General features: G+C 44.3%; 1 protein-coding gene across 2 annotated transcripts in view; it reads left to right on the top strand.

The window, feature by feature from the left end:
- xylb (xylulokinase homolog (H. influenzae)) overlaps positions 1 to 23,785 on the top strand; it is a 296,035-nt gene extending 272,250 nt beyond the window's left edge. For both annotated transcript variants that reach the window (XM_043690787.2, XM_087987599.1), the window contains one exon: positions 22,291 to 23,785. In XM_043690787.2, coding sequence (XP_043546722.2) covers positions 22,291 to 22,353 — 63 coding nt within the window. In that variant the 3' untranslated portion in view covers positions 22,354 to 23,785. The remainder of the gene's footprint in view (positions 1 to 22,290) is intronic.
- The last annotated feature ends 1,222 nt before the right edge of the window (positions 23,786 to 25,007 follow it).

Raw genomic sequence — 25,007 nt, 5'->3', positions numbered from 1 at the left:
TTACTGTAATACTGGCAGTACCTTCCAGGCAATAGATTCAGGATAATTTCATATTTCCCATAGGTTTTGTTAAATCTTTCATTAATACCTATTCCAGTTTATTGGACATGATGAAAAAAAAGGAGTCTATGTATCATATATTTCTACAGATTAATCTTAGACCTTCTTGCTAGCAAGATTTACCAGCGAGGGAATAAATCACTTATCAGACTCTGACAGCCTCACACACTAATCATCCATTTTCCTCCAGGTTGTAGAGTGAGAATATGTGTCACAGAGATCAGACACTGATAAATGCACCATGACTTTTTCTTGCTAATTTGACTTGTGACTTTTGCTGACGAATGAAACTTTCTTTCTTGCAAACCTTGGCTGATTCTTGATGTGATGTTTCATCAATTAGTCTACTTCTCGATTAGACAGGGTTGAAGTAGACAAGCTGTGTGATTTATATAGGGGCGAATGAGTTATTTTTTATTTTAAAAATTGCTTTTCTAACTAATGTTGCATCATCATGCCATTACTATGTCAATCATTGTAGCTTACCAGCAAGTTCTTCCCACTAAATGCTGGTGACCTCAGCTCGTAGTTGATTGAGAAAATAAAACAATTAAAATTCAGCCCATCATCTACAAACTCCTTATAGAAACCCATACCCCAGGTCAGCAATTTTTGTCATGATGTAAACATATCTGAAGTAAACTGCATAGGAATTGGGGGAGGGGTGGTGGTAGAGTTATATTTTGGTTGGATCTACTTGAGATAAGAGCCATAGGTTTGTGATATTCAAACTTTGGGCATATGCACTCCCATAGTTGCATAATGTTGCGTTTTGCAAGCTAAATCTTGCTCTTTGAGAACTTAAGGCTATTTGATTGTTCTTGCAGTTGCCTAGGGATTGCAAAAATCCAATAAGAGCACACTGCTCATGAGGGACAGCAGTTTGTCACACAAAGCAAAGTTGTGTTGTATCAAAAAGGCTGCCTGATTGTTTGCACAACATCGTAGGGATCCATGGTCAATGCTTTGATGCTGAAGAGTTGAATGCCCTGTTGCGGGAGGTACTTTGAAAGAGCAGAATTCTGCTTGAGCTTGAAACATGGCCTTGATAGTCATCACTGGAGCATGGAGGGAAGTCAGTCATCAACCAAACCAATTCATTCAGCTATTGTGAGCCTGGCTGCAAGTGAAGTATGTTTCTATCAGTCAGAGGATGAATGTGTCCATGCTCCATTTTTAGATCCTGCAACAATCTCACTGACTTAAATTGGCAGGTACCATATAAAGCAAACAAAACAACACTATTCACTGTACCTCGATATATGTGATAACAATAAATCAATCTTTTCCCTGAGCCAGTTTGACCCGATTATCTTAAAGGTGTAGGTTGAGAACTAAACATCCAAATTCATGTAGCGCAAGGTGCTCCACATGTGTGAGGCTTGTCAATGGAATCATCAGCTATAAATGCAAATTTGCTAAAGATAGAACACCTGACAGTTTTACAAGCTGATAAATAATTTTCCATGTATCTGACAAGCCTCCTGAATCAAGATTGGACATTTGTCGTTTCTTCTTTAAATAGTGAGAAGACTGTTAAACAATGAAGGAGTCATAGCTGATGACTACTATTATTCATTGACTGATACAGCACAGAACGAGGCCATTTTCTCCATTGGGCTTGTTCAAACTTTGACAAGTATCCATTTAATCCCATTTACTGCATGCAGTCTTTTACAAGCACTTAACAAATTCTGTTTTAAGCATTACAATTGAATCTACTTCGATAGGATGTCAGAGCAGAAGTAGTCCATTCAGCCCATCAAATCTGCTCCACCATTCAATGAGATCATACCTGATCTGATCAACTCCACTTCCCTGCCTTTTTCCCCATAACCCCGATACCCTTACTGATCAAAAATCTATCCAACATCAGTTATGAATATACTAAATGAACCAGCCTCGAATAGCCCTCTGCCAAATAGAATTCCACAGATTCCCTTGAAAGGTCTGTTTCTGTACTGTATGACTCTATGAAACTTAGTAGTCAATACTGGTACAAACATTGTAGTGCATAGTTGGCACAGAATTAACTGTCATCGAAGCTACAGATTTATCTCTTTATAGCCCACAGGCCTTTAAAACATAGCTTTCTGCTCATCCTTGCAGAATTTGTCCAAGGGCACTCAAGAAAATTGATAATCTTTTGAGGCAATGAATAGGCTGGTGGAAGAAGGCAACTTTTTTTTAATAGCATGTAGCTGGATTTTCCAAAGGCTGTTAACGAGGTGCCACATAGTAATCTACCCTTTAAGAAATAAGGGCTGTAAGAATGGCTAAAGACTTTAGGTTCAATAAATATTTTGGTTGTACACACATGGGGATACAGTCATTTATTTAAGAAAACTGGTTGGTCTGTCGACAATTCAAATGTCACTTTGATTTTCTCTTTTAGATTAAAAATTTGTCAAACACAAAGAATGAAAATCTTGTTAACAACATTCAAAGTAATCACAACTATTTTTAAAAGTGAAGACTGCAAATTTTCTGAGTGAGCGCAGTGTCAGATTTCCCCCTATCTTCCTGACATACACTGAGCTAGAAGGGAGGGAGCAGTGTCTGAAAGTCATAGAGTCATAAAGATGTACAGCATGGAAACAGATCCTTTGGTCCAACTCGTCCATGCCGACCAGATATCCTAAATTAAGTTAGTCCCATTTGCCTGCATTTGGGCCATATCCCTCAGAATCCTTCCTATTCATGTACCCATCCAGATGCCTTTTAAATATTGTAATTGTATCAGTCTCCACCACTTCCTCTGGCAGCTCATTCCTTACACACACCACCCTTTGCCCCTTAGCTCCTTTTTACATCTTTACCCTCTCCCTAAACCTATGCCCTCTAGATCTGGATTCCCCCACCCTAGGAAAAAGACCTGGTCTATTTACCCTATCCATGCCACTCATAATTTTATAAACCTCTATAAGGTCTCCCCTCAGTCTCCAATGCTCCAGGGAAAACAACCCCAGCCTATTTAACCTCTCCCTATCGGTCAAACCCTCCTACCCTGGCAACATCCTTGTAAATCTTTTCTGAATCTTTTCAAGTTTCACAACATCCTTCCTATAGGAGGGAGAGCAGAATTGCACACAATATTTCAAAAGTGGCCGAATCAATGTCCTGTACAGCCGCAACGTAACCTCCCAACTCCTGTACTCAATACTCCTGACCAATAAAGTAAAGCATACCAAATGCCTTCTTCACTATCCTATCTACTTGAGATTCCACTTTCAAGGAACTATGAACCTGAACTCCAAGGTGTCTTTGTTCAGCAACACTTACCATTAAATGTATAAGCCGTGCCCTTGCATTTATCTAAATTAAACTCCATCTGCCATCCCTTGATCTATTGGCCCATCTGATCAAGATCCTGCTGTACTCTGAGGTAACCTTTTTCGCTGTCCACTACACCTCCAATTTTGGTGTCATCTGCAACTATACTTAATAACTATACCTCCTATGTTCACAACCAAATCGTTCATATAAATGATGAAAAGCAGTGGACCCAGCACTGATCCTTGTGGCCCACTGCTGGTCACAGGCCTCCAGTCTGAAAAACAACCCTCCACCACCACCCTCTGTCTTCTACTCTCGAGCCAGTTCTGATCCAAATGGCTAGTTCTCCTTGTATTCCATGTGATCTAACCTTGCTAGCCAGTCTCCCATGGGGAACCTTGTCAAATGCCTTATTGAAGTCTATATAGATCACGTCCACCACTCTGGGCTCATCAATCTTCTTCTAAAAACTCAATCAAGTTTATGAGACATGATTTCCCATGCACAAAGCCATGTTGACTATCCCTAATCAGTCCTTGTCTTTCCAAATACATGTACATCCTGTCCATCAGGATTCCCTCCATCAACTTGCCCACCACTGACGTCAGGTTCACTGGTCTATAGTTCTCTGGCTTGTCCTTATCACCCTTCTTAAACAGTGGCATCACGTTAGCCAACCTCCAGTCTTCTGGCATTTCACCTGTGACTATCAATAATCCAAGTATCTCAGCAAGGAGGCCCAGCAATCACTTCCATAGCTTCCCACAAGAATTCTAGGGTACACCTGATCAGGTCATGGGGATTTTTCCACTTTTATGCATTTCAAGACATCCAGCACCTCCTCTTCTGTAATATGGTCATTTTTCAAGATGTCACCAACTATTTCCCTACGTTCTATATCTTCCATGTCCTTCTCCACAGTACGAGGAACCTCGATTATCTGGCATTTGATTATCTGAATATCGGATTATCCGGCAAGATTGCAAGGTCCCGATGCTCAGCCAAACTATGTTATCCGTCATTTGATTATCCAGAATTCATTTAACTGAATAAAATACTTCCCGCCCGTGTCCTTCGAATAATCAAGGCTTCTCTGTAAAAGCCGAAGCAAAGTACTAGCATCTCCCCCATCTCCTGCAGTTCCACACAGTCTACCTTGCTGATCTTTGAAAGGTTCTATTTTGTCCCTAGTGTATTTATAAAATCCCTTTGGATTCTCCTTAACCCTATTTGCCAAAGTTATCTCATGTCCCCTTTTTGCCCTCCTGATTTCCCTCTTAAGTATATTCTGACTGCCTTTATACTCTTCTGCTCGATTTCTGCTGTCCATACCCGATACATGCTTCCTTCTTTTTCTCAACCAAAACCTTAACTTCTCTCATCATCCAGCATTCCTATACCTACCTGTCTTGCCTTTCACCCTAACAGGAACATACTGTCTCTGGACTCTCTTTATCTTATTTTTGAAGGGTTCACATTTTTCAGCTGTCCTTTTACCTTCAAACATCCGCCTCCAATCAACTTTTGAAAGTTCTTGCCTATTATTGTCAAAATTGGCCTTCCTCCAATTTAGAACTTTAACTTTAACTCCTGTGTAACCTTTTCCATCATTATTTTAAAAGTGATAGAATTATGGTTGCTGGCCCCAAAGTGCTCCCCCACTGACACTTCAGTCACCTGCCCTGCCTTATTTCTCAAGAGCAGGTCAAGTTTTGCACCTTCTCTAGTAGGTACATCCACATACTGAAGCAGAAAATTTTCTTGTACACACTTAACAAATTCCTCTCCATCTAAACCCTTAACGCAGTGGCAGTCCCAGTCTATGTTTGTAAAATTAAAATCCCCTGCCATAACCACCCTATTGTTCTTACACATAACTGAGATCTCCTTAAAAATTTGTTTCTCAATTTCCTGCTAACTATTAGGGGGGTCTATAGTACAATCCAAATAAGATAGTCATCCCTTTCTTATTTCACAGCTCTATCCAAATAACTTACCTCTCTTCCTCTCTTGCTCCCCTTTCGATCCTTCCTAAACCATTTATATCCTGGAACATCAAGCTGCCAGTCCTGTCCATCCCTGAGCCACATCTCTAAAATTGCTATGATATCCAGTCCAATGTTCTTAACCATGCCCTAAGTTCATCTGCCTCCCCTGTTAGGTCTCTTGCATTGAAGTAAATGCAGTTTAATTTACTACATTCTCTGCTTTGTCCTGCCTGCCCTGACTGTTTGACTTGCTGCTTTTCACAGCTGTACCAGTCGCAGATTGATAACTTTCCTCAGTATCTCCCTGGGTGACCCCCCTTCCCCACCCCCCCCCCCCCACCAAACTTACCAGTTGAAATCCTCCCAAGCAGCTCCAGCAAATCTCCCTGCCAGTATATTAGTCCCTTTCCAATTTAGGTGCAATCCATCCTTATACTCCCACACACCTCCTCTAACCTTACTAAAGAGTCTGTAAACTCGGGGAGTTTTCAGGTTTCTCTTTTTTATTCTTCTCTTCCTTCAGTTAGTTCTGTGCCGGCTTTCAGAGTAGCGGGATGTGGATGTTAGGGCAGTTGCACGTTTCTCCTGCTGAATGTGGCAGGTGAGAGACACTTCATATGTCTCTGCCGACAACATCTGCAGGAAGTGCACCCAATTCCAGCTCCTCGAGTTAGGGAACTGGAGCTGGAGCTGGATGAACTACAGATCATCCGGGAGGCTGAGGGGGAAATTGGGAGGATGTCTAGGGAGGTGGTCACTCCCCAGACACAGGATAAGGACATCTGGGTTACTGTCAGGGGGAGGAAAGGGAACCGACGGTCAGAGCAGGGATCCCCTGTGGCCGTTCCCCTCAGCAATAAGCATATCATTTTGGATACTGCTAGTGGGAACAGCCTACCAGGGGAAAGCCATAGTTGTCAGGTCTCTGGCACTGTGGCTCAGAAGAGAAGGGGGGAAAACAGAAAAGCGCTAGTGGTAAGGGACTCAATAGTTAGACGGATTGACAGGAGATTTTGTGGTCAGGAACAGGATTCCCGGAAGGTATGTTGCCTCCCCAGTGCCAGGGTCCGGGATGTCGCCGATCGGGTTTACAAGATTCTGAAGGGGGAGGGGGAGCAGCCAGTAATCGTGGTACATATTGGCACCAAAGATATAGCCAGGAAAGGGATTGAGGATCTGAAACGTGACTACAGAGAGTTAGGTTGGAAGCTGAAGAGCAGGACGAGTAGAGTAGTGATCTCAGGTTTGCTACCGGTGCCACGGGATAGTGAGATGAGGAACAGTCAGTAAATGCAGCTTAACACGTGGCTGGTGCAGGAGGGAGGGCTTCAGATACCTAGACCACTGGGATACGTTCTGGGATAGGTGGGACCTGTACATGAAGGACAGGTTGCACCTGAACTGGAAGGGCTCAAATATCCTGGCTGGGAGATTTGCTCGTGTGATTTGGGACGGTTTAAACTAGTTTAAACTTGCAGGAGGTGAAAATCAGAGCCACATGTCTGAGAGGGGGTCAGTTGCAGATGGAGCAGTGGCAGGATGTATTGAATCTATCGGGATGAAACAAAGGGATCGGTTAAAGTGTATCTGCTTTAATGCAAAGTTAAAAATCACACAACACCAGGTTATAGTCCAACAGGTTTAATTGACAATAGACAATAGACACTAGGTGCAGGAGTAGGCCATTCTGCCCTTCGAGCCTGCACCACCATTCAATATGATCATGGCTGATCATTCCTAATCAGTATCCTGTTCCTGCCTTATCTCCATAACCCTTGATTCCACTATCTTTGAGAGCTCTATCCAACTCTTTCTTAAATGAATCCAGAGAGTGGGCCTCCACTGCCCTCTGGGGCAGAGCATTCCACACAGCCACCACTCTCTGGGTGAAGAGGTTTCTCCTCATCTCTGTCCTAAATGGTCTATCCCGTATTTTTAAGCTGTGTCCTCTTGTTCGGCACTCACCCATCAGCGGAAACATGTTTCCTGCTGCCAGAGTGTCCAATCCTTTCATAATCTTATATGTCTCAATCAGATCCCCTCTCAGTCTTCTAAACTCAAGCGTGTACAAGCCCAGTCGCTTCAGTCTTTCCGTGTAAGGTAATCCCGCCATTCCAGGAATTGACCTCGTGAACCTATCCTGCACTCCCTCAATAGCCAGAATGTCTTTCCTCAAATTTGGAGACCAGAACTGCACACAGTACTCCAGATGTGGTCTCACCAGGGCCCTGTACAGCTGCAGAAGCACCTCTTGTTATGAAGGCCAGCATGCTATTAGCCTTCTTCCTGCTGTACCTGCATGCTTGCCTTCATTGACTGGTGTACAAAAACACCCAGATCTCTCTGTACTGCCCCTTTACCTAAATTGATTCCATTGAGGTAGTAATCTGCCTTCCTGTTCTTGCCACCAAAGTGGATAACCATACATTTATCCACATTAAACCGCATCTGCCATGCATCTGCCCACTCACCTAACTTGTCCAGGTCACCCTGTAATCTCCTAACATCCTCAACACATTCACCCTGCCACCCAGCTTTGTATCATCAGCAAATTTGCTAATGTTATTGCTGATACCATCTTCTATATCATTAACATATATTGTAAAAAGCTGCGGTCCCAGCACGGATCCCTGCGGTACCCCACTGGTCACTGCCTGCCATTCCGAAATGGAGCCGTTTATCACTACCCTTTGTTTCCTATCAGCCAACCAATTTTCAATCCAATCTAGTACTTTGCCCCCAATACCATGCGCCCTAATTTTGCTCACTAACCTCCTATGTGGGATTTTATCAAAAGCTTTCTGAAAGTCTGGGTACACTACATCTACTGGATCTCTCTCGTCCATCTTCAGAGCTACATCCTCAAAAAATTCAAGAAGATTAATCAAGCATGATTTCCCCTTCATAAATCCATGCTGACTCTGTCCGATCCTGTTACTACTATCCAGATGTGCCGTAATTTCATCCTTTATAATAGACTCCAGCATCTTTCCCACCACCGAGGTCAGACTAACTGGTCTATAATTTCCTGCTTTCTCTCTCCCACCTTTCTTAAAAAGTGGTATAACATTAGCCACCCTCCAATCCTCAGGAACCGACCCTGAATCTATCGAACTCTGGAAAATAATCACCAATGCATCCACGATTTCCCGAGCCACCTCCTTCAGTACCCTGGGATGTAGACCATCAGGCCCGGAGACTTATCAACCTTCAAACCTAACAGTCTCTCCAACACCAATTCCTGGCAAATATAAATTCCCTTAAGTTCAGGTCCTTCAGCCACTGTTACCTCAGGGAGATTGCTCGTGTCTTCCCCAGTGAACACAGATCTGAAGTACCCATTTAATTCTTCTGCCATTTCTTTGTTCCCCGTAATATATTCCCCTGTTTCTGTCTTCAAAGGCCCAATTTTAGTCCTAACCATTTTTTTGCCTTGCACATACCTAAAAAAGCTTTTACTATCCTCCTTTATATTATTGGCCAGTTTACCTTCTTACCTCATTTTTCCTCTTGGTATTTCCTTCTTAGTAATCCTCTGTTGCTCTTTAAAAGCTTCCCAGTCCTCAGTTTTCCCACTTATCTTTGCTATGTTATACTTTTTCTCTTTTAACTTTATATGTTTCTTAACTTCCCTCGTCAGCCACGGCCGCTTTGCCTCCTCCTGGGATCTTTTGGGAATGAACTGTTCCTGCAACTTCTTCATTATACACAGAAATATCCGCCATTGTTCCTCCACGGTCATCCCTGCTAAGGTATTGCACCATTGAACTTTGGCCAGCTCCTCCCTCATAGCTCCATAGTTCCCTTTATTCAACAGAAGTACTGTCACTTCCGACTGTACCCTCTCCCTCGCAAATTGCAGATTGAAGCTTAATGTATTATGGTCACTACTTCCCAATGGCTCCTTCACTTCGAGGTCTCTGACCAATTCTGGTTCGTTACACAATACCAGGTCCAGAATTGCCTTCCCCCTGGTCGGCTCCAGTCTACCTGCATGTTAAAATCCCCCATAACAACTGTAGTGACATCTTTGCGACAGGCCAATTTCAGCTCCTGATTTAACTTACATCCGACATCCAGACTACTGTTTGGGGGCCTGTAGATGACTCCCAAGAGGGTCTTTTTACCCTTAGTATTTCGCAGCTCTATCCACATTGACTCTACATCCCCTGACTCTAGGTCCCCCCGCGCAAGGGACTGAATATCCTCCCTTACCAACAAGGCCACCCCACCCCCTCTGCCCATCAGTCTGTCCTTACAATAGCACGTGTAGCCTTGAATATTCATTTCCCAGGCCCTGTCCACTTGAAGCCACGTCTCAGTTATCCCCACAATATCGTATCTGCCAATTTCCAAAAGAGCCTCAAGCTCATCCATCTTATGTCTAATACTTCGTGCATTCATGTATAGTATTTTTAATTTGTTACTGCTCTCACCCTTCCCATCAACCCCTATTTCACTCAACCTTACAGCATGATGCCTTTCCGAGTTTTCTGCCTCATTGATACAGTTGTCTTTCTTGACTTCTCTTGTTCTAACTTTCCCTTCAATTTCCTTTTTAAACATCCAGTTTGTCCCCTCCCCCCGCTACTTAGTTTAAATGTAGCGGTGTTGCAGTAGAAAACCTGCCTGCCAGAATGCTGGTCCCTAACCTATTAAGGTGCAAACCGTCTCTCTTGTAGAATTTATGCTTACCACAAAATATACCCCAGTGATCCAAGAACTTAAATCCTTGCTTCCTGCACCAGTTCCCCAACCACACGTTCAAGTCCGTTATCTCCCTGTTTCTGGCTGAGGAACTGGAAGCAAACTGGAGATAACCACCCTGGACGTCCTGCTTTTCAGCCTTTTTCCTAGTTCTCCGAAGTCCCGCTGTAGTATGTTCCTCCTCTTCTTCCCGACATCATTTGTGCAGACATGTACCACCACCTCTGGCTCTTCACCCTCGTCCTTGAGGATTTCCTGCACTCTGTCCGCGATGTCTTTCACCCTGGCACCAGGAAGGCAACACACCATCCTTAAATCCCGTCTGCTGCCACTAAAACCCCGGTCAGTTCCTCTCACGATGGAGTCCCCTATTACCACGGCTCTGTGCGATGTCCGACACTTCCGCTCTGCCTCTGCGCCAACTTTTGATTGACAGACCTGGCCGCCTTGCAAACTGGCAGTGTCTTCAGTCTCTACTGTTTCCAAAAACTTCAACTTGTTCCTGACAGGTACTTCTCCCGGGGTCTCTTGCACCTGTCTCCTCTCTGCCTTCCTCATCATCTGCTCTCTTCTGCTCTCTTCTGGCATGATTGGTGTAATAACCTCGCTGAAGGTCTTGTCCAGAAAGATCTCGTTCTCTCGGATGAGCCTAAGGTCCTCGAGTTCTTTCGTCAGCGCTGCAATATGCTCGGTCAATTGCTGAATGTGCACACACTTTCCACACATATACGAGCCAGACACACCAGAGTCGTTGACCTCCCACATCAAGCATGTAGCGCACTGAACCAGCTGGGCAGTCATGTCTTCACCCTCTTCAGCTGTGGTAATCACTTCACTCAACATCCTTGTCAAAGACTCCTGAGCTGAAGCCTCACTTTTCGATCCAAACTTCCTTAGACCCTCTTTTTGTGGCAAGTCTGTGGACTCTTAATTTAGGTTAGAGGAGGAGGAAGGGAGGGAGACCCTACTTTGTGGGACCTGGGGTTTAGAACACACCCACTCTAATAGCAATCACTTACCTTCCCGACTGGCTTTGCACTCCGTCTGAACTTCCGCCCAGCTCTGCTGCGAAAAGACCGTTGGTGTCGAGGTAAGTTCTTTATATAGTAATCACTTACCTTCCCGACTGGCTTTGCGTCCGTCTGAACTTCCGCCCAGCTCCCGCCGCTCTCTGCTGCAAAAAAGACTAGCAGACTAGCTTTTGGAGCGTCGCTCCTTCATCAGGTGGTTCAATGCATGGAGTGTCTGAAATAAGAATGACGAACTTAGAGCATGGATCAGTACTCGGGTCTATGATTAGATTACTTACAGTGTGGAAACAAGCCCTTCGGCCCAACAAGTCCACACCGACTCACCGAAGCGCAATTGACTCAGACCCATTCCCCTACATTTACTCCTTCACTTAACACTACGGGCAATTTAGCATGGCCAGTTCACCTAACCTGCACATTTTTGGACTGTGGGAGGAAACCGGAGCACCCAGAGGAAACCCACGCAGACACTGGGAGAATGTGCAAACTCCACACAGAGAGTCACCTGAGGCGGAAAATGAACCCGGGTCTCTGGCGCTGTGAGGCAGCAGTGCTAACCACTGTGCCACCCACAACAATGTTGTGGTCATAACGGAGATGTGAGTTTCACAGGGGCAGAAATGGTTGCTTGATGTTCCAGGATTTAGAACGTTTAAAAAGAACAGGGAGGGTGGAAAAAGAGGAGGGGTGTAGCATGGCTAATCAGAGAGTACATCATAGCTACAAAAACGAAAGTTGTTCAGGAAGGTTTGTCTACTGAGTCAGTATGGGTGGAAGTTAGGAACAGCAAGGGAACAGCCACTGCATTGGGGGTTTCCTACAGACCACCTAATAGCAGTAGAGAGAGTGAAGATCTTATAGGTGGGCAGATTCTGGAAAAATGCACCAGTAGCAGGGTGGTTGTTATGGGTGATTTCAACTTACCCAATATCGAGTGGAACCTCCTGAATGTATATGGTTTGGATGGAGCCGTTTTTGTCAGGTGTGTTCAGGAGGGTTTCCTTACTAAGTATGTAGACAGATCAACGAGGGGAGAGGCCATTTTGGATTTGGTACTCGGCAATGAGCCAGGACAGGTATCAGATCTCGCGGTGGGAAAACACTTTGGTGAAAGTAATCACAACTGCCTCACATTTACCATAGCCTTGGAGAGTGAAAGGAGCAGTTACTGAGGGAAGTATTTAATTGGGGAAAAGGAAATTATGACGCTATCAGACAGGAGTTGGGAAGTACAGACTGGGAGCAATTGTTCCACAGAAAGGGCACAGCAGACATGTGGAGACTATTTAAGGAGCAGTTGTTGCGGGTGATGCACGAATTTGTTCCTCTGAGGTAAGAAGGGGTAAGATTAAGGAACTTTGGATGACGAAAACAGAGGAACTTCTTGTCAAAAGGAAGGCGGCAGTTTACGTAAGGTGGAGGAAGCAAAGATCTAGCACAGCTTTACAGGATTACAGGCTTACTAGAAAAGAGCTCAGAAATAGACTGAGGAGAGCCAGGAGAGGGCACAAAAAAGGCTTGGTAAGAAGGATTAGGGAGAACCCAAAGGCATTTTACTCATACGTGGGGAATAAGAGAATGATCAGGGAGAAGGTAGGGCCGATCAGGGATAGCGGAGGGAACTTGTGCGTGGAGTCTGAGCAGATAGGGGAAGCCCTAAATGAGTTTTTGGCTTCGGTTTTCACCAAGGAAAGGGAACTTGTTGTGAATGAAAACTTAGAGGAGCTGGGATACAGTCTTGAACAGATCAAGATTGATGAAGTTATGTGCTGGAAATTTTGGAAAACATTAAGATTGATAAGTCCCCAGGGCCAGACCGGATTTATCTTAGGTTGCTCCGGGAAGTGAGAAAGGAGGTTGCTAAGTCGTTGGTGAGGATATTTGCCTCCTCACTCTCCAAGGGAGTCGTACCGGAGGATTGGAAGGAGGCGAATGTTGTTCCTCTTTTCAAGAAGGGTAATAGGGAAATCCCTGGCAATTACAGACCAGTCAGTCTTACGTCTATGATCAGCAAGGTTTTGGAAAGAATTATGAGGGATAGGATTTATAACTATTTGGCAAAGAATATTGTGATTAAAGACAGTCAGCATGGCTTTGTGAGGGGCAGGTCATGCCTCACAAATGTTATTGAGTTCTTTGAGGAGGTGTTAAGGCAGGTCGACGACGTCGAGCAGTGGATGTGGTGTGTATGGACGTCAGCAAGGCATTTGATAAGTTTCCCCGCGGCAGGCTCATTCATAAAGTCAGGAAGTAAGGTATACAGGGAGATTTGGCAATCTGGATTCAGAATTGGCTGGCTGGCAGAAAGCAGAAAGTGGTTATAGATGGAATGTATTCTTCCTGGAGGTCAGTGTTGAGTGGGGTCCCGCAGGGCTATGTTCTTGGGTCTCTGCTCTTTGTAGTTTTTACGAATGACTTGGATGAGGAGGTTGAGGGGTGGGTTAGTGCAGATGACCAAAAGGTTGGAGATGTTTTTGATAGTATAGAGGGCTACTGCAGGCTGCGGCGCGACATAGACAGGATGCAGAGCTGGTCTGAGAAATGGCAGATGGAGTTCAACCTGGATAAATGCAAAGGGATGCATTTTGGAAGGTTGAACTCGAATGCTGAATATAGGATTAAAGACAGGATTTTTGGCAATGTGGAGGAACAGTGGGATCTGGGTGTGCATGTACATAGATCCCTCAAAGTTGCCACCCAAGTGGATAGGGTTCTTAAGAAAGCATATGGTGTTTTGGCTTTCATTAACAGGAAGATCAAGTTTAAGAGCCGCAAGGTTTTGCTGCAGCTCTACAAGTCCCTGGTGAGACCACACTTGGAATATTGTGTCCAGTTCTGGTCGCCCTACTATAGGAAAGATAGAGGCTTTGGAGAGGGTGCAAAGAAGGTTTACCAGGATGCTGCCTGGACTGGAGGGCTTGCGTTATGAAGAAAGGTTGAATAAGCTCAGACTTTTCTCTCTGGAGAGAAGGAGGACGTGAGGAGACCTGATCGAAGTGTACAAAATAATGAGTGTAATAGATAGAGTCAATAGCCAGAGACTTTTCCCCAGGGCAGGATTGACTGGTACGAGGAGTCATAGTTTGAAAATAAAGGAGACGTTAGAGGTAGCTTCTTTATGCAGAGAGTTGTGAATGCATGTGGTGGTGGAGGCAGAGTCATTGGGGACATTTAAGCGATAACTGGACATGCACATGGATAGCAGTGAGTTGAGGGGTGCGTAGGTTAGGTTATTATATTTTACATTAGGATTAAACCTCGGCACAATATCACGGGCCAAAGGGCCTGTTTTGTGCTGTACTTTTCTATGTTCTGTGTTCTATCTAGTCACTTCTACCCCAGAAGAGATTCCAATGATCCAACAATGGGAATCCTTCTCCCCTGCACCAGCTCCTCAGCCATGTATTAATCTCCTCTATCCTCCTATTCCTACCCTCATTAGCTTGTAGCACCAGGAGTAATCCAGATATTACTACCCTCAAGGATCTCCTTTTTAAATTCCTGCCTAACTTTCTATATTCTCCCTTCAGAATCTCATCCTTTTCCCTTCCTATGTCATTAGTTTCAGTGTGTACAATGGCCTCCTGCTGAGTCCACTCCACTTTGAGGATATTCTGCACTCTGTCCGAGATATCCTTGATTCTGGCACCAGGGAAGCAACACACCATTCTGATTTCTCGCTGTTGGCTGCAGAAACGTCTGTCTGTGCCTCTGACTTGAAAGTCCCTTAACACAGTCAATTGCTTGGATTCTGATGTACCCTTCGTTACATTAGACCCAGTTTTGGTACCAGAAACTTGGCTGTTCATGCTGCATTCCCCTGAGAGTCCATCACCCCCTACCTTTGCCAAAACAGTATACTTGTTTGAGATGGGGATAGCACAGGAGACTCCTGCACTACTTGCCTCTCTCTCCTACCTTTTCTGGTGATATCTGTGTTTTTTCTCTCTTCCTATAACTGCCATCCATCACAACCCCTAGCTCCTTATAATTATGCAATTATAAATTTTTTGTGAAAGGAGATTTGACTGGAATAATCCCAGGGGCAATAAATGGATTTGAATCCTCTATTTGCTATGATTTTTTAAAAAACAGATATCTTTTACACCCTCTGTACCTGACAATAAACTGCTGTTGAGAAAAAAAAAACTGTTTTAACATCAAAATTTCTTTCACTGAAAAATCCAGAAAAGATGCATAACTAAGTCAGAATGCACGTTTTCACACTTATGTTAGTCAGAATCCGAAATTCTTCTTTCTAGAAGGCTGTAAATTCTGGATCAATTGAAAGTATCAGGAATAAGGCTGAATTTTTTGTGTTTAAAGTTATTAAAGAGTATGGAGCAAATGTAGATAAGTGTTCAGCTCAGCCAGGATCAATTTAAATGATGGAACAAGCTTGAGGTGCTGAACAGTCTCCTCCTATTTCAATGAATGGGAAAATCACATTCAGTGACTTAGTACCTTTGATTAACATGGGTTAGAGGACAGTATCTCTCAAGTTAAGAAAACTGCTTTATATTGTCTTTAATCCCATGCAAATGCTAGATTCTATGTCTGTCCTATGCAAAGTGGTCCCACTGCTGCTAGCAACAAAAAAAAAAGATCCACATGTTTGGTGTAACATTGCATGAAAGCAATAGGAAAGCAATGTAGCTCTGTCACATAATTCTAGATATAATTGTCAACAGCAAAAAGCTATTGTCACACCTTTTCTTAAGTGAACTTATTAGTATATTTTAATCACTGTGAATTCAGTCACTGAATCAAAATCCAGCTGGTAGCAGTTTTTAATTGACTTCCCTTGCTAAAGCTGTAGCTTATACTTCTACCTGCACATGTGACAATTCACATAATAAACTGTTAGTGGATTTCAAGTGTGAGTTGGCAGTGATGATGCATAGTCCTCCAGGGAATTTATTGAGGCAGTTCTGCCATTGTTATTCCATAATCAAAATAAAGTTCAACCCATAGAACATGCTCACCAAAGCATGTTCTGTGATCCTCATGCACAATTACTCAAATACATCCGTACATAGATGAAATTATGCTAACTGTCTATAAACCATAAATCATATGAGGGGCGGTTGAGGACTCTGGGTCCGTACTCAGTGGAAGGCACCGCCTCAGAGTGAAGGGATGGTTCTTTAGAACTGAGATGAGGAGGAATTTCTTCAGCCAGAGGGTGTTGACTCTGTGGAACTCATTGCCGCAGAGAGCTGTGGAGGTCAAATCATTAAGCGTTACTTAAGACAGAGATAGAGTCATAGAGATGTACAGCATGGAAACAGATAGAACATAGAACATTACAGTGCAGTACAGGCCTTTCGGCCCTCAATGTTGCACGGGCCTATGGAACTAACCTGAAGCATATCTATCCTACACTATTCCATTTTCATCCAATGACCATTTAAATGCCTTAAAGTTGGCGAGTCTACTACTGTTGCAGGTAGGGCTACTACTACTACTCTGTGATTAAAGAAACCACCTCTGACCTCTGTCCTATATCTGACACTCCTCAATTTAAAGCTATGTTACCTCGAATTATGGTTACTATTACCAAAGTACTCACCTACCTCCAACTCTAACACCTGGCCGGGTTCATTACCAAATCCAATATGGCTTTGCCTGTTGTTGGCCTATCAACATACGGTGTCAGGAACCCTCCTGCACACATTGGACTAAAACAAGATGCTTCAGTCCAACCTGTCCATGCCGACCAGATATCCTAAAATAATCTAGTCCCATTTGCCAGCACTTGGCCCATATCCCTCTAAATCCTTTTTATTCATGTGCCCATCCAGATGCCTTTTAATTGTTGTAAATATACCGACCTCCACCACTTCCTCTGGCAGCTCATCCAAACACACACCACAATCTACATGAAAAAGTTGCCTCACACATGCTTTCTAAATTTTTCCCCTCTCACCCTAAACCTATGCCCTCTAATTCTGGTCTTCCCCACCCCAGGGAAAAGATCTTGTCCATTTACCCTATCCATGGCCCTCATGATTTTGTAAATTTCTGTAAGGTCACCTCTCAGCCTACGACACTCCAGGGAAAACAGCTCCAGCTTAGACAAACATAAACGTAAAACACTATAGCGCAGTGCAGGCCCTTTGGCCCACAATGTTGTGCCGAGCATTTATCTTAATCTAAGATCAACTTAACCTACACATCCTGTTCCTCTACCTGACTTGCTGTGCTTTTCCTGCACTACACCCTTGACTCTGAACTCCAGCATATGCAGTCCTCACTTTCTCCTAACCTACAGCCGTCCATGTGTTTGTCAACAGTCGTTTAAATATCCGTAGTTTCTCTGCCTCTAGTACCACCACTGGCAGTGCATTCCACGCACCCACCACTCTCTGCATAACGAACCTACCCTCTGACATCTCTCCAATACCTCCCTCCAATCATCTTAAAATTATGACCCCTCATGACAGCCATTTCTGCCCTGGGGAAAAGTCTTTGGCTAACTACTCTATCTATGCCTCTCATTACCTTGTACACCTCAATTTTTCCTAGCTATCCTGTAATCCTCTAAAGCTGTGCCAGATCCTTGCTTCCTCAACCTTAAGTAAGTTTCCTACTTCCTTTTGACAAGAACCTCCTCTGCTCTTTTCATCCAAGGCTCTTTCCATCCAATGGCTGATGGAATTTAACGTGAGCAAGTGCGAGGTCTTGGATTAAGGATGAGGTTTCTAAATTCTTGGAAGAGCAGAGTCTGATTAGAACAAGTCAACATGGATTTAGTAAAGGGAGGTCATGCCTGACAAACCTGTTGGAATTTTTTGAAGAGGTAACAAGTAGGTTAGACCAGGGAAACCCAGTGGATGTGGTCTATCTAGACTTTCAAAAGGCCTTTGATAAGGTGCCACACGGGAGGCTGCTGAGCAAGGTGAGGGCCCATGGTGTTCGAGGTGAGCTGCTGGGATGGATTGAGGATTGGCTGTCTAACAGAAGGCAGAGAGTTTGGATAAAAGGTTCTTTTTCAGAATGGCAGCCGGTGACGAGCGGTGTCCCGCAGGGTTCGGTGCTGGGGCCACAGCTGTTCGCATTATATATTAACGATTTGGATGAGGGAACCGGGGGCATTCTCGCGAAGTTTGCCGATGATACGAAGTTAGGTGGACAGGCAGGTAGTACTGAGGAAGTGGGGAGGCTGCAGAAGGATCTTGACAGGTTGGGAGAGTGGTCCAGGAAATGGCTGATGGAATTTAACGTGAGCAAGTGCGAGGTCTTGCACTTTGGCAAAAAGAATAAAAGCATAGACTACTTTCTAAATGGTGAGAAAATTAATAAAGCCAAAGCACAAAGGGATCTGGGAGTGCTAGTCCAGGATTCTCTAAAGGTAAACATGCAGGTTGAGTCCGTGATTAAGAAAGCTAATGCAATGTTGTCTCTTATCTCAAGAGGGTTGGAATATAAAAGCAGAGATGTACTACTAAGACTTTATAAAGCTCTGGTTAGGCCCCATTTGGAGTACTGTGTCCAGTTTTGGTCCCCACACCTCAGGAAGGACATACTGGCACTGGAACGTGTCCAGCGGAGATTCACACGGATGATCCCTGGAATGACAGGTCTAACATATGAGGAACGGCTGAGGATACTGGGATTGTATTCGTTGGAGTTTAGAAGATTAAGGGGAGACTTAATAGAGACGTACAAAATAATACATGGCTTGGAAAAGGTGGATGCTAGGAAATTGTTTCAGTTAAACGAGGAGACTAGGACCCATGGACACAGCCTTAGAATTAGAGGGGGTCATTTCAGAACAGAAATGCGGAGGCATTTCTTCAGCCAGAGAGTGGTGGGCCTGTGGAATTCATTGCCACGGAGTGCAGTGGAAGCCGGGACGCTAAATGTCTTCAAGGCCGAGATTGATAGATTCTTGTTGTCTCGAGGAATTAAGGGCTACGGGGAGAACGCTGGTAAGTGGAGCTGAAATGCGCATCAGCCATGATTGAATGGCGGAGTGGACTTGATGGGCCGAATGGCCTTACTTCCACTCCTATGTCTTATGGTCTTATGGTCTTTCACCTTACCATTCCTTGCCTGTCTCAGAGACACAAAGTTATCTCCACTGAGGAGGTTCCAGTCAATATTGGGGAAGTTGAAGTCACCCATAACAACAACTCTGTTACAACTGCACCTTTCCAAGATCTGCTGTTCAATTCGTTCTTCCATCTCTCTGCTGCTATTGGGGATCTATAGAAAACACCCAATAAAGTGACTGCTCCTTTCCTGTTACTGATTTCCACCGTACTGATTCAGTAGACAAACCCTTGTCAACAACCCCCTTTACTGCAGCTGTGATGCACTCTGTAATTAACAATTAGATTAGATTAGATTAGATTAGATTAGATTACTTACAGTGTGGAAACAGGCCCTTCGTCCCAACCAGTCCACACCGACCCGCCGAAGCGCACCCACCCATACCCCTACCCCTACATTTACCCCTGCATCTAACACTACGGGCAATTTAGCATGGCCAATTCACCTGACTTGCACATCTTTGGACTGTGGGAGGAAACCGGAGCACCCGGAGGAAACCCACGCAGACACGGGGAGAATGTGCAAACTCCACACAGTCAGTCGCCTGAGGCGGGAACTGAACCCGGGTCTCTGGCGCTGTGAGGCAGCAGTGCTAACCACTGTGCCACCGTGCCGCCCACAATGCTACTCCCCCTCCTCTTTTACCCCCCTTCCTGTTCGTTTTACAAGATCTAACCCCTGGAACATCCAGCAACCATTCCTGCCCCGGCAAAAGCCATGTCTCTGTTATGGCCACAACATCGTAGTTCCAGGTACTGATCCATGCTCACTCTTATTTCTGACACTCCTTGTGCTGAAACAGACGCACTTTAAGCCATACCTTTGCCCTATCCACTGTGTATCCTTCCAGACAGACTCTCTGTATTCTATATCTGCCCCTTCAACAACTATCCTCTCCTCTGATCTGTAGCTCTGGTTCCCATCCCTTGCTAAACGAGTTGAAACCCTCCTGAAGTGCTTTAGTAAATCTCCCGCCCAGGACATTGGTGCCCCTTCATGTACAGGTTCCACCTTCCCCAGAAGGTACCCCAATGATCTACGTATCTGAAGCCCTTCCTCTTGCACCAACCCTGTAGCCACGGGTTTAGCTGCACTCGCTCCCTGTTCCTCACCTCACTAGCACACGGCACGGGTAGTAACCCTGAGATTACTACTCTGCTCGTCCAGCTTTTTAGCCTGTAACCTAACTTTCTGAAATCACTTTTTAGATCCTTGCCCCTTTTCCTGGCTATGTCATAGGTGCCAATGTGCACCACAACTTCTGACTGCCTACCCTCCCCCTACAGAATCTTGTAGACTCGTTCAGAGACAAACCGGACCCTGGCACCTGAGAGGCAACATACCTTCCAGGAGACCCATTTGCAACCACAGAATCTCCTTTCCCTTCCTCTATCAATTGAGTCTCCTACCACTAGCACTTTTCTATTCTCCCCCTTTCCCTTCTGAGCCACAGAGCCAGGCTCAGTGCCAGAGAGCTGGCCACTCTGGCTTTCCCCTAGTTGATCATTCCCCCAACAGTATCCAAAACGGTATACTTATTATTGAGGGGAGCAGCCACAGGGAGCCCTGCACTGTTTGCCTGTTCCCTTTCCGTCTTCTGACTGTAATCCATCTACCTTCTTCCTGTACCTGAGGTGAGACTACCTCCCGTAACTCCTCTCTATTACCCCCTCAGCCTCCCGAATGATCCGAAGTTCATCCAGCTCCAGCTCCTAATGTAGTTTCCGAGGAGCTGGAATTGGGTGCACTTCCTACAGATGAAGAGTGGAGACACTAGTGGTGACCCCTTACCTCTCACATTCTACAGGAGGACCATGCAACTGTCCTAACATCCATTCCCACAGTTCTGGAGTTCCCAATGAGACCTTACCAATCCAGCACACAGAACCTTTTATTTTGGTTAGAGGAGGAGGATGAGTGGGAGACATTTCCAAAGTAGTGATCCGGGTAAAGCAACCCACCCAAATACGTTACCTCACTTCCTCAGCAGTCCCTTCTCCTCTCCTGCTCAGCGTGTGCTCTGCCTATTCACGAGATAAGTTATTAAAGGATTAATTTACCTTCCTGGCAGCCCCCTGGTCCTCGCTGTCACCACTCCTGCTGCTGCTTAATCAACTTCTCCCTATAGCTCAAACTGTCCAACCCTGGCAATATCCTTGTAAATCTTTTCTGAACCCTTTCGAGTTTCAGAATGTCCTTCTGACAGGAGGGAGACTAGAACTGCACACAATATTGCAAAAGTGGCTTAACCAATGTTCTGTACAGTTGCAAAATGACCTCCCAACTCCTATACTTGATGCTCTGATCAATAAAGGAAAGCATACCAAACACCTTCTTCACTATCCTATCTACCTGCAACTCTACTTTCAAGGAACAATGAACATGCACTCCAAGGTCTCTTTGTTCAGCAACACTCCCCAATGTGTAAATCCTGCCCTAATTTGCCTTTCCAAACTACAGCACCTCACATTTATCTAAATAGGTTCTTGATTAGTGAGGGGATCAGTGCTTATGTGGAGAAGTTAGGTATCACCCATAATTGAATGGTGGAGCAGACGCGATGGGCCAAATGGCCTGACTCTGTTCCTGTGTATTATGGTCTAAACCCACGTAAAGCTTAAATATACTGGAATGTCCACAAACAATGTATTCCTATTTTGTAATAGTCTGTAGATTGCTTTGATATCAGCAGTAAAACCATCATAGTCTCAGAGAACCATGGCACTGGCTCCAGAGAGAGATGACTGGTGCTGAGTTTAACCTGAGAGTCACCATGCCTCAGGTGAGGGACCTTCATGGTGACCTCAGCTGGTCGTCACTCTGCATCCCAAACTCTGCGTGGAGTACTGATTGTATTCCAATCTCATATGAACTTCGGCTTCATTGTGTGAAGCTTTTGATATCTGGTACCAAACAAATAGTGCCACTAAACTAAAGTCAAAATTCTGCATATGCTGGAAGATTTCAAAAAAGAACCGTACTGGACTTCAAACATGAACTCTGCTTCCCTCTTTATAGATATGGCCAGTCCTGCTGAGTTTCCCCAGTTTTTATTTCAAATAATGCTGCTCTCGTTTTTATGTTACAGGGAAAGCAATGTGAAACATGTACAGCTTCACGCATACAGAGTTTTTTTTTCCTTTTAATGTCTTTGGTTGTTTCTCTTCTAGGTATATGGACCAATGCTAGAGCGATATTTGGAACTGGAAAAGTTGGTGCGGAATGACTGCTGATCAATGGAAAACATTGAAAATCGTAAAATTTTGTGCCATCGAGGGAGGCTACTCAGCCTGTGATACCTGTGCTGGCTCTTTGAAATAGCTGTTTAATTTAGGACCATAGCACAGCTTAATCGTGAAATTATTCTTTGTCAAAATCCATTTGCCTTTTAAAGGTTGCAATGACATTTGATTCACCACCCTTTTTGGTATTGTGTTCTCGATCTTAATAGTCTTCTGTGAGAAGATATGTCTCCTAGTTTTTCCCTTCAATGTATTTACCTTAATTCCAGGACCTTTAGTTGCTGCTTTAATTGTTGGAGATTACAGATTCCATATTTCTTTCTCTATCAAAATTCCTGCAATTCTGATTTTAACAATTATTTCTCCCTTAATATTTTCTGCTCAAAGGGGAATTATAGTAGTTTGTCCAGTCTCTTGATAGAACCCTCACTCCTGCCTGGTATCTTCCTGCTAAACGTCCTCATCTACTGGGCTTATAAATCCTACCTCAATTGTGGTGGGCAGAATTGTACACAATTCTCCAACTGAAGCCTGAGACAGAAATTGGTAAAGATTGGAATGACTCACTTATTTTTATATTCAGAGCTCCTTTTGACAAAGTCTAGAATCCCAGACACTTTTTAACCACAGGTATCAACACCTTTAGATCTGATTATGCATCCCTAGATCCCTCCGTTTCCACACCTTCCTCAAAATAGCACCATTAAGATTATACATCATTTCCTGTTTCTTATGCAGTGCTTGGCACTTAAGAATTAACCCCCACAGGCATGCAACTGTCTATTTCAACAGTTAGTCTACCCCCTCCTGAAATCTGTTGCTACATTGCACACTATGTACCATATTGTCAAATTTTGTATCATCTGCAAACTCTGAAATCAGGTTTCTTATACACAGATTTAGATTGCTTTGCGACAACAAATTGATTCATAGAACACTTTAATCATTCATAAAGAATCCAACTCAAATATTTTCAGACCATAAATTCAATTTCTGCAAATGGTATATTTTTCCTTGTATTGCCTCGTGTTTTGTCATATTTTCATGGCCTGCTCAACTTGGGGTTCAGGAAGTAGCAGGGACCCGCTCACCTCTTCCTCTACTCTTGAAGTGGTTAGTTTGTGACAGAGGAATTTTCAGATGGTTCCACTACACGTTGGACCAGAGGGCAGGTGATTTCCATCTAAACTGGGGTGACTCCAGAGGCACAGCAATAGCAAGCCAGAATTGCTGCCCCATGCGTAGAATGGTTCAATATTAACATAAACCTCAGTTTCCAAGTCTCGAATACCGTGTTGCCTGAACATTGAGGGGAGCCTGCCCACCATGAGGGATTGTTTGCTCAAATTCTCCCTGTTCCTGGCCCTTTAGAAATTAAGGAGAAAGTGAGGTCTGCAGATGCTGGAGATCAGAGCTGGAAATGTGTTGCTGGAAAAGCGCAGCAGGTCAGGCAGCATCCAGGGAACAGGAGAATCGACGTTTCGGGCATAAGCCTTCCTGAAGAAGGGCTTATGCCCGAAACGTCAATTCTCCTGTTCCCTGGATGCTGCCTGACCTGCTGCGCTTTTCCAGCAACACATTTCCAGCTTTAGAAATTAAGAGCAATCAGAAACATTTTTTAAATATACAGATCGTTCTCCTATAACGCACATTTTGTAAATGCGATTTGGCTGTAATGCAATTTTTATAATGCTGTTTTGTACTCGATTCCATCGCCTTTTTACCAGCCAACTGTGACTTATTCTGCTGGCGCATCTATTGCAACAGGCGCATCTGTGTGTGTATTTTTTTTGCTTCTATCTGCAACTAAGGTAGGAGAAGCGAACATTGGAATATTGCTTGAGCACTTACTGGGATCATGCATGGAGTTAGGAAGGGGGTAGGGGTTGAGGAGATGGAAGGGGGGGAGAGAGAGAGAGAGAGATAGGGAGCAAATGAAGGTGCAAATACAGCAATGTCCATTGGTGTTGGAGAGTAAGCAGGGCCTTTTGTTAAGCAGAGGCTCAGTTGCTGGCTATCTGAAGCTTCAAGACACAGTGACTTTACAAGAGAAGGCATATGTGTGTGGAAGGGGGAAGGTGTGAAACTAAAGGTGGACCACTAGCGACCTTCATCTCTCCCCACCCCACCCAAGTCACCCAAGTCTTGCCTGATTCAAGTTCACCCAGTCTCCGTTTCCAAATGAACCAGGCTGACAAGGAATCCAGATATAAGGTATCACCAAGTCTGGCTTCAGACACTTCCCAACCAACCCCTCATCCCTGCAAAAGGTGGTAGTTGTGTTGTAAGGGGCAGACGTGAGTCAAATGGCAGAATATTAAAATCCTGAAAAGGAGAAAGCAGCCACGTGCCTGTCAATACGAGTTGGATCAATGGGCCTGTTTCCGTGCTGTACATTTCTATGCCTCTAATATAAGAACAAGATTGGGAATAGGCCATGTAGGATTGTTTGAAAAAGATCAGGATTCCAGTCTTGAGATCCTATGAAAGACTTTGATGTGAATTGATGACACTGATTAGCACAATGATGATGCAAAAAGGAGGAAGAGGAATGTCAAAAAATAGCAAGTGAGAGAATGAATGCTAAATGTGCAAAGGAGTCAGTTATCAGGAGACAGGCTCTAACTTCTGTCTTGGGGAAGCTT

This window comes from Chiloscyllium plagiosum, unplaced genomic scaffold (genome assembly GCF_037043375.1).
Source record: "Chiloscyllium plagiosum isolate Xiang-an unplaced genomic scaffold, Cpla_swu_hap1 HiC_scaffold_5, whole genome shotgun sequence".
Lineage (NCBI taxonomy): Eukaryota > Metazoa > Chordata > Chondrichthyes > Orectolobiformes > Hemiscylliidae > Chiloscyllium > Chiloscyllium plagiosum.
The sequence above is the reverse complement of the archived record's forward strand: the minus strand, read 5'-3'. Positions and strand labels throughout refer to the sequence as shown.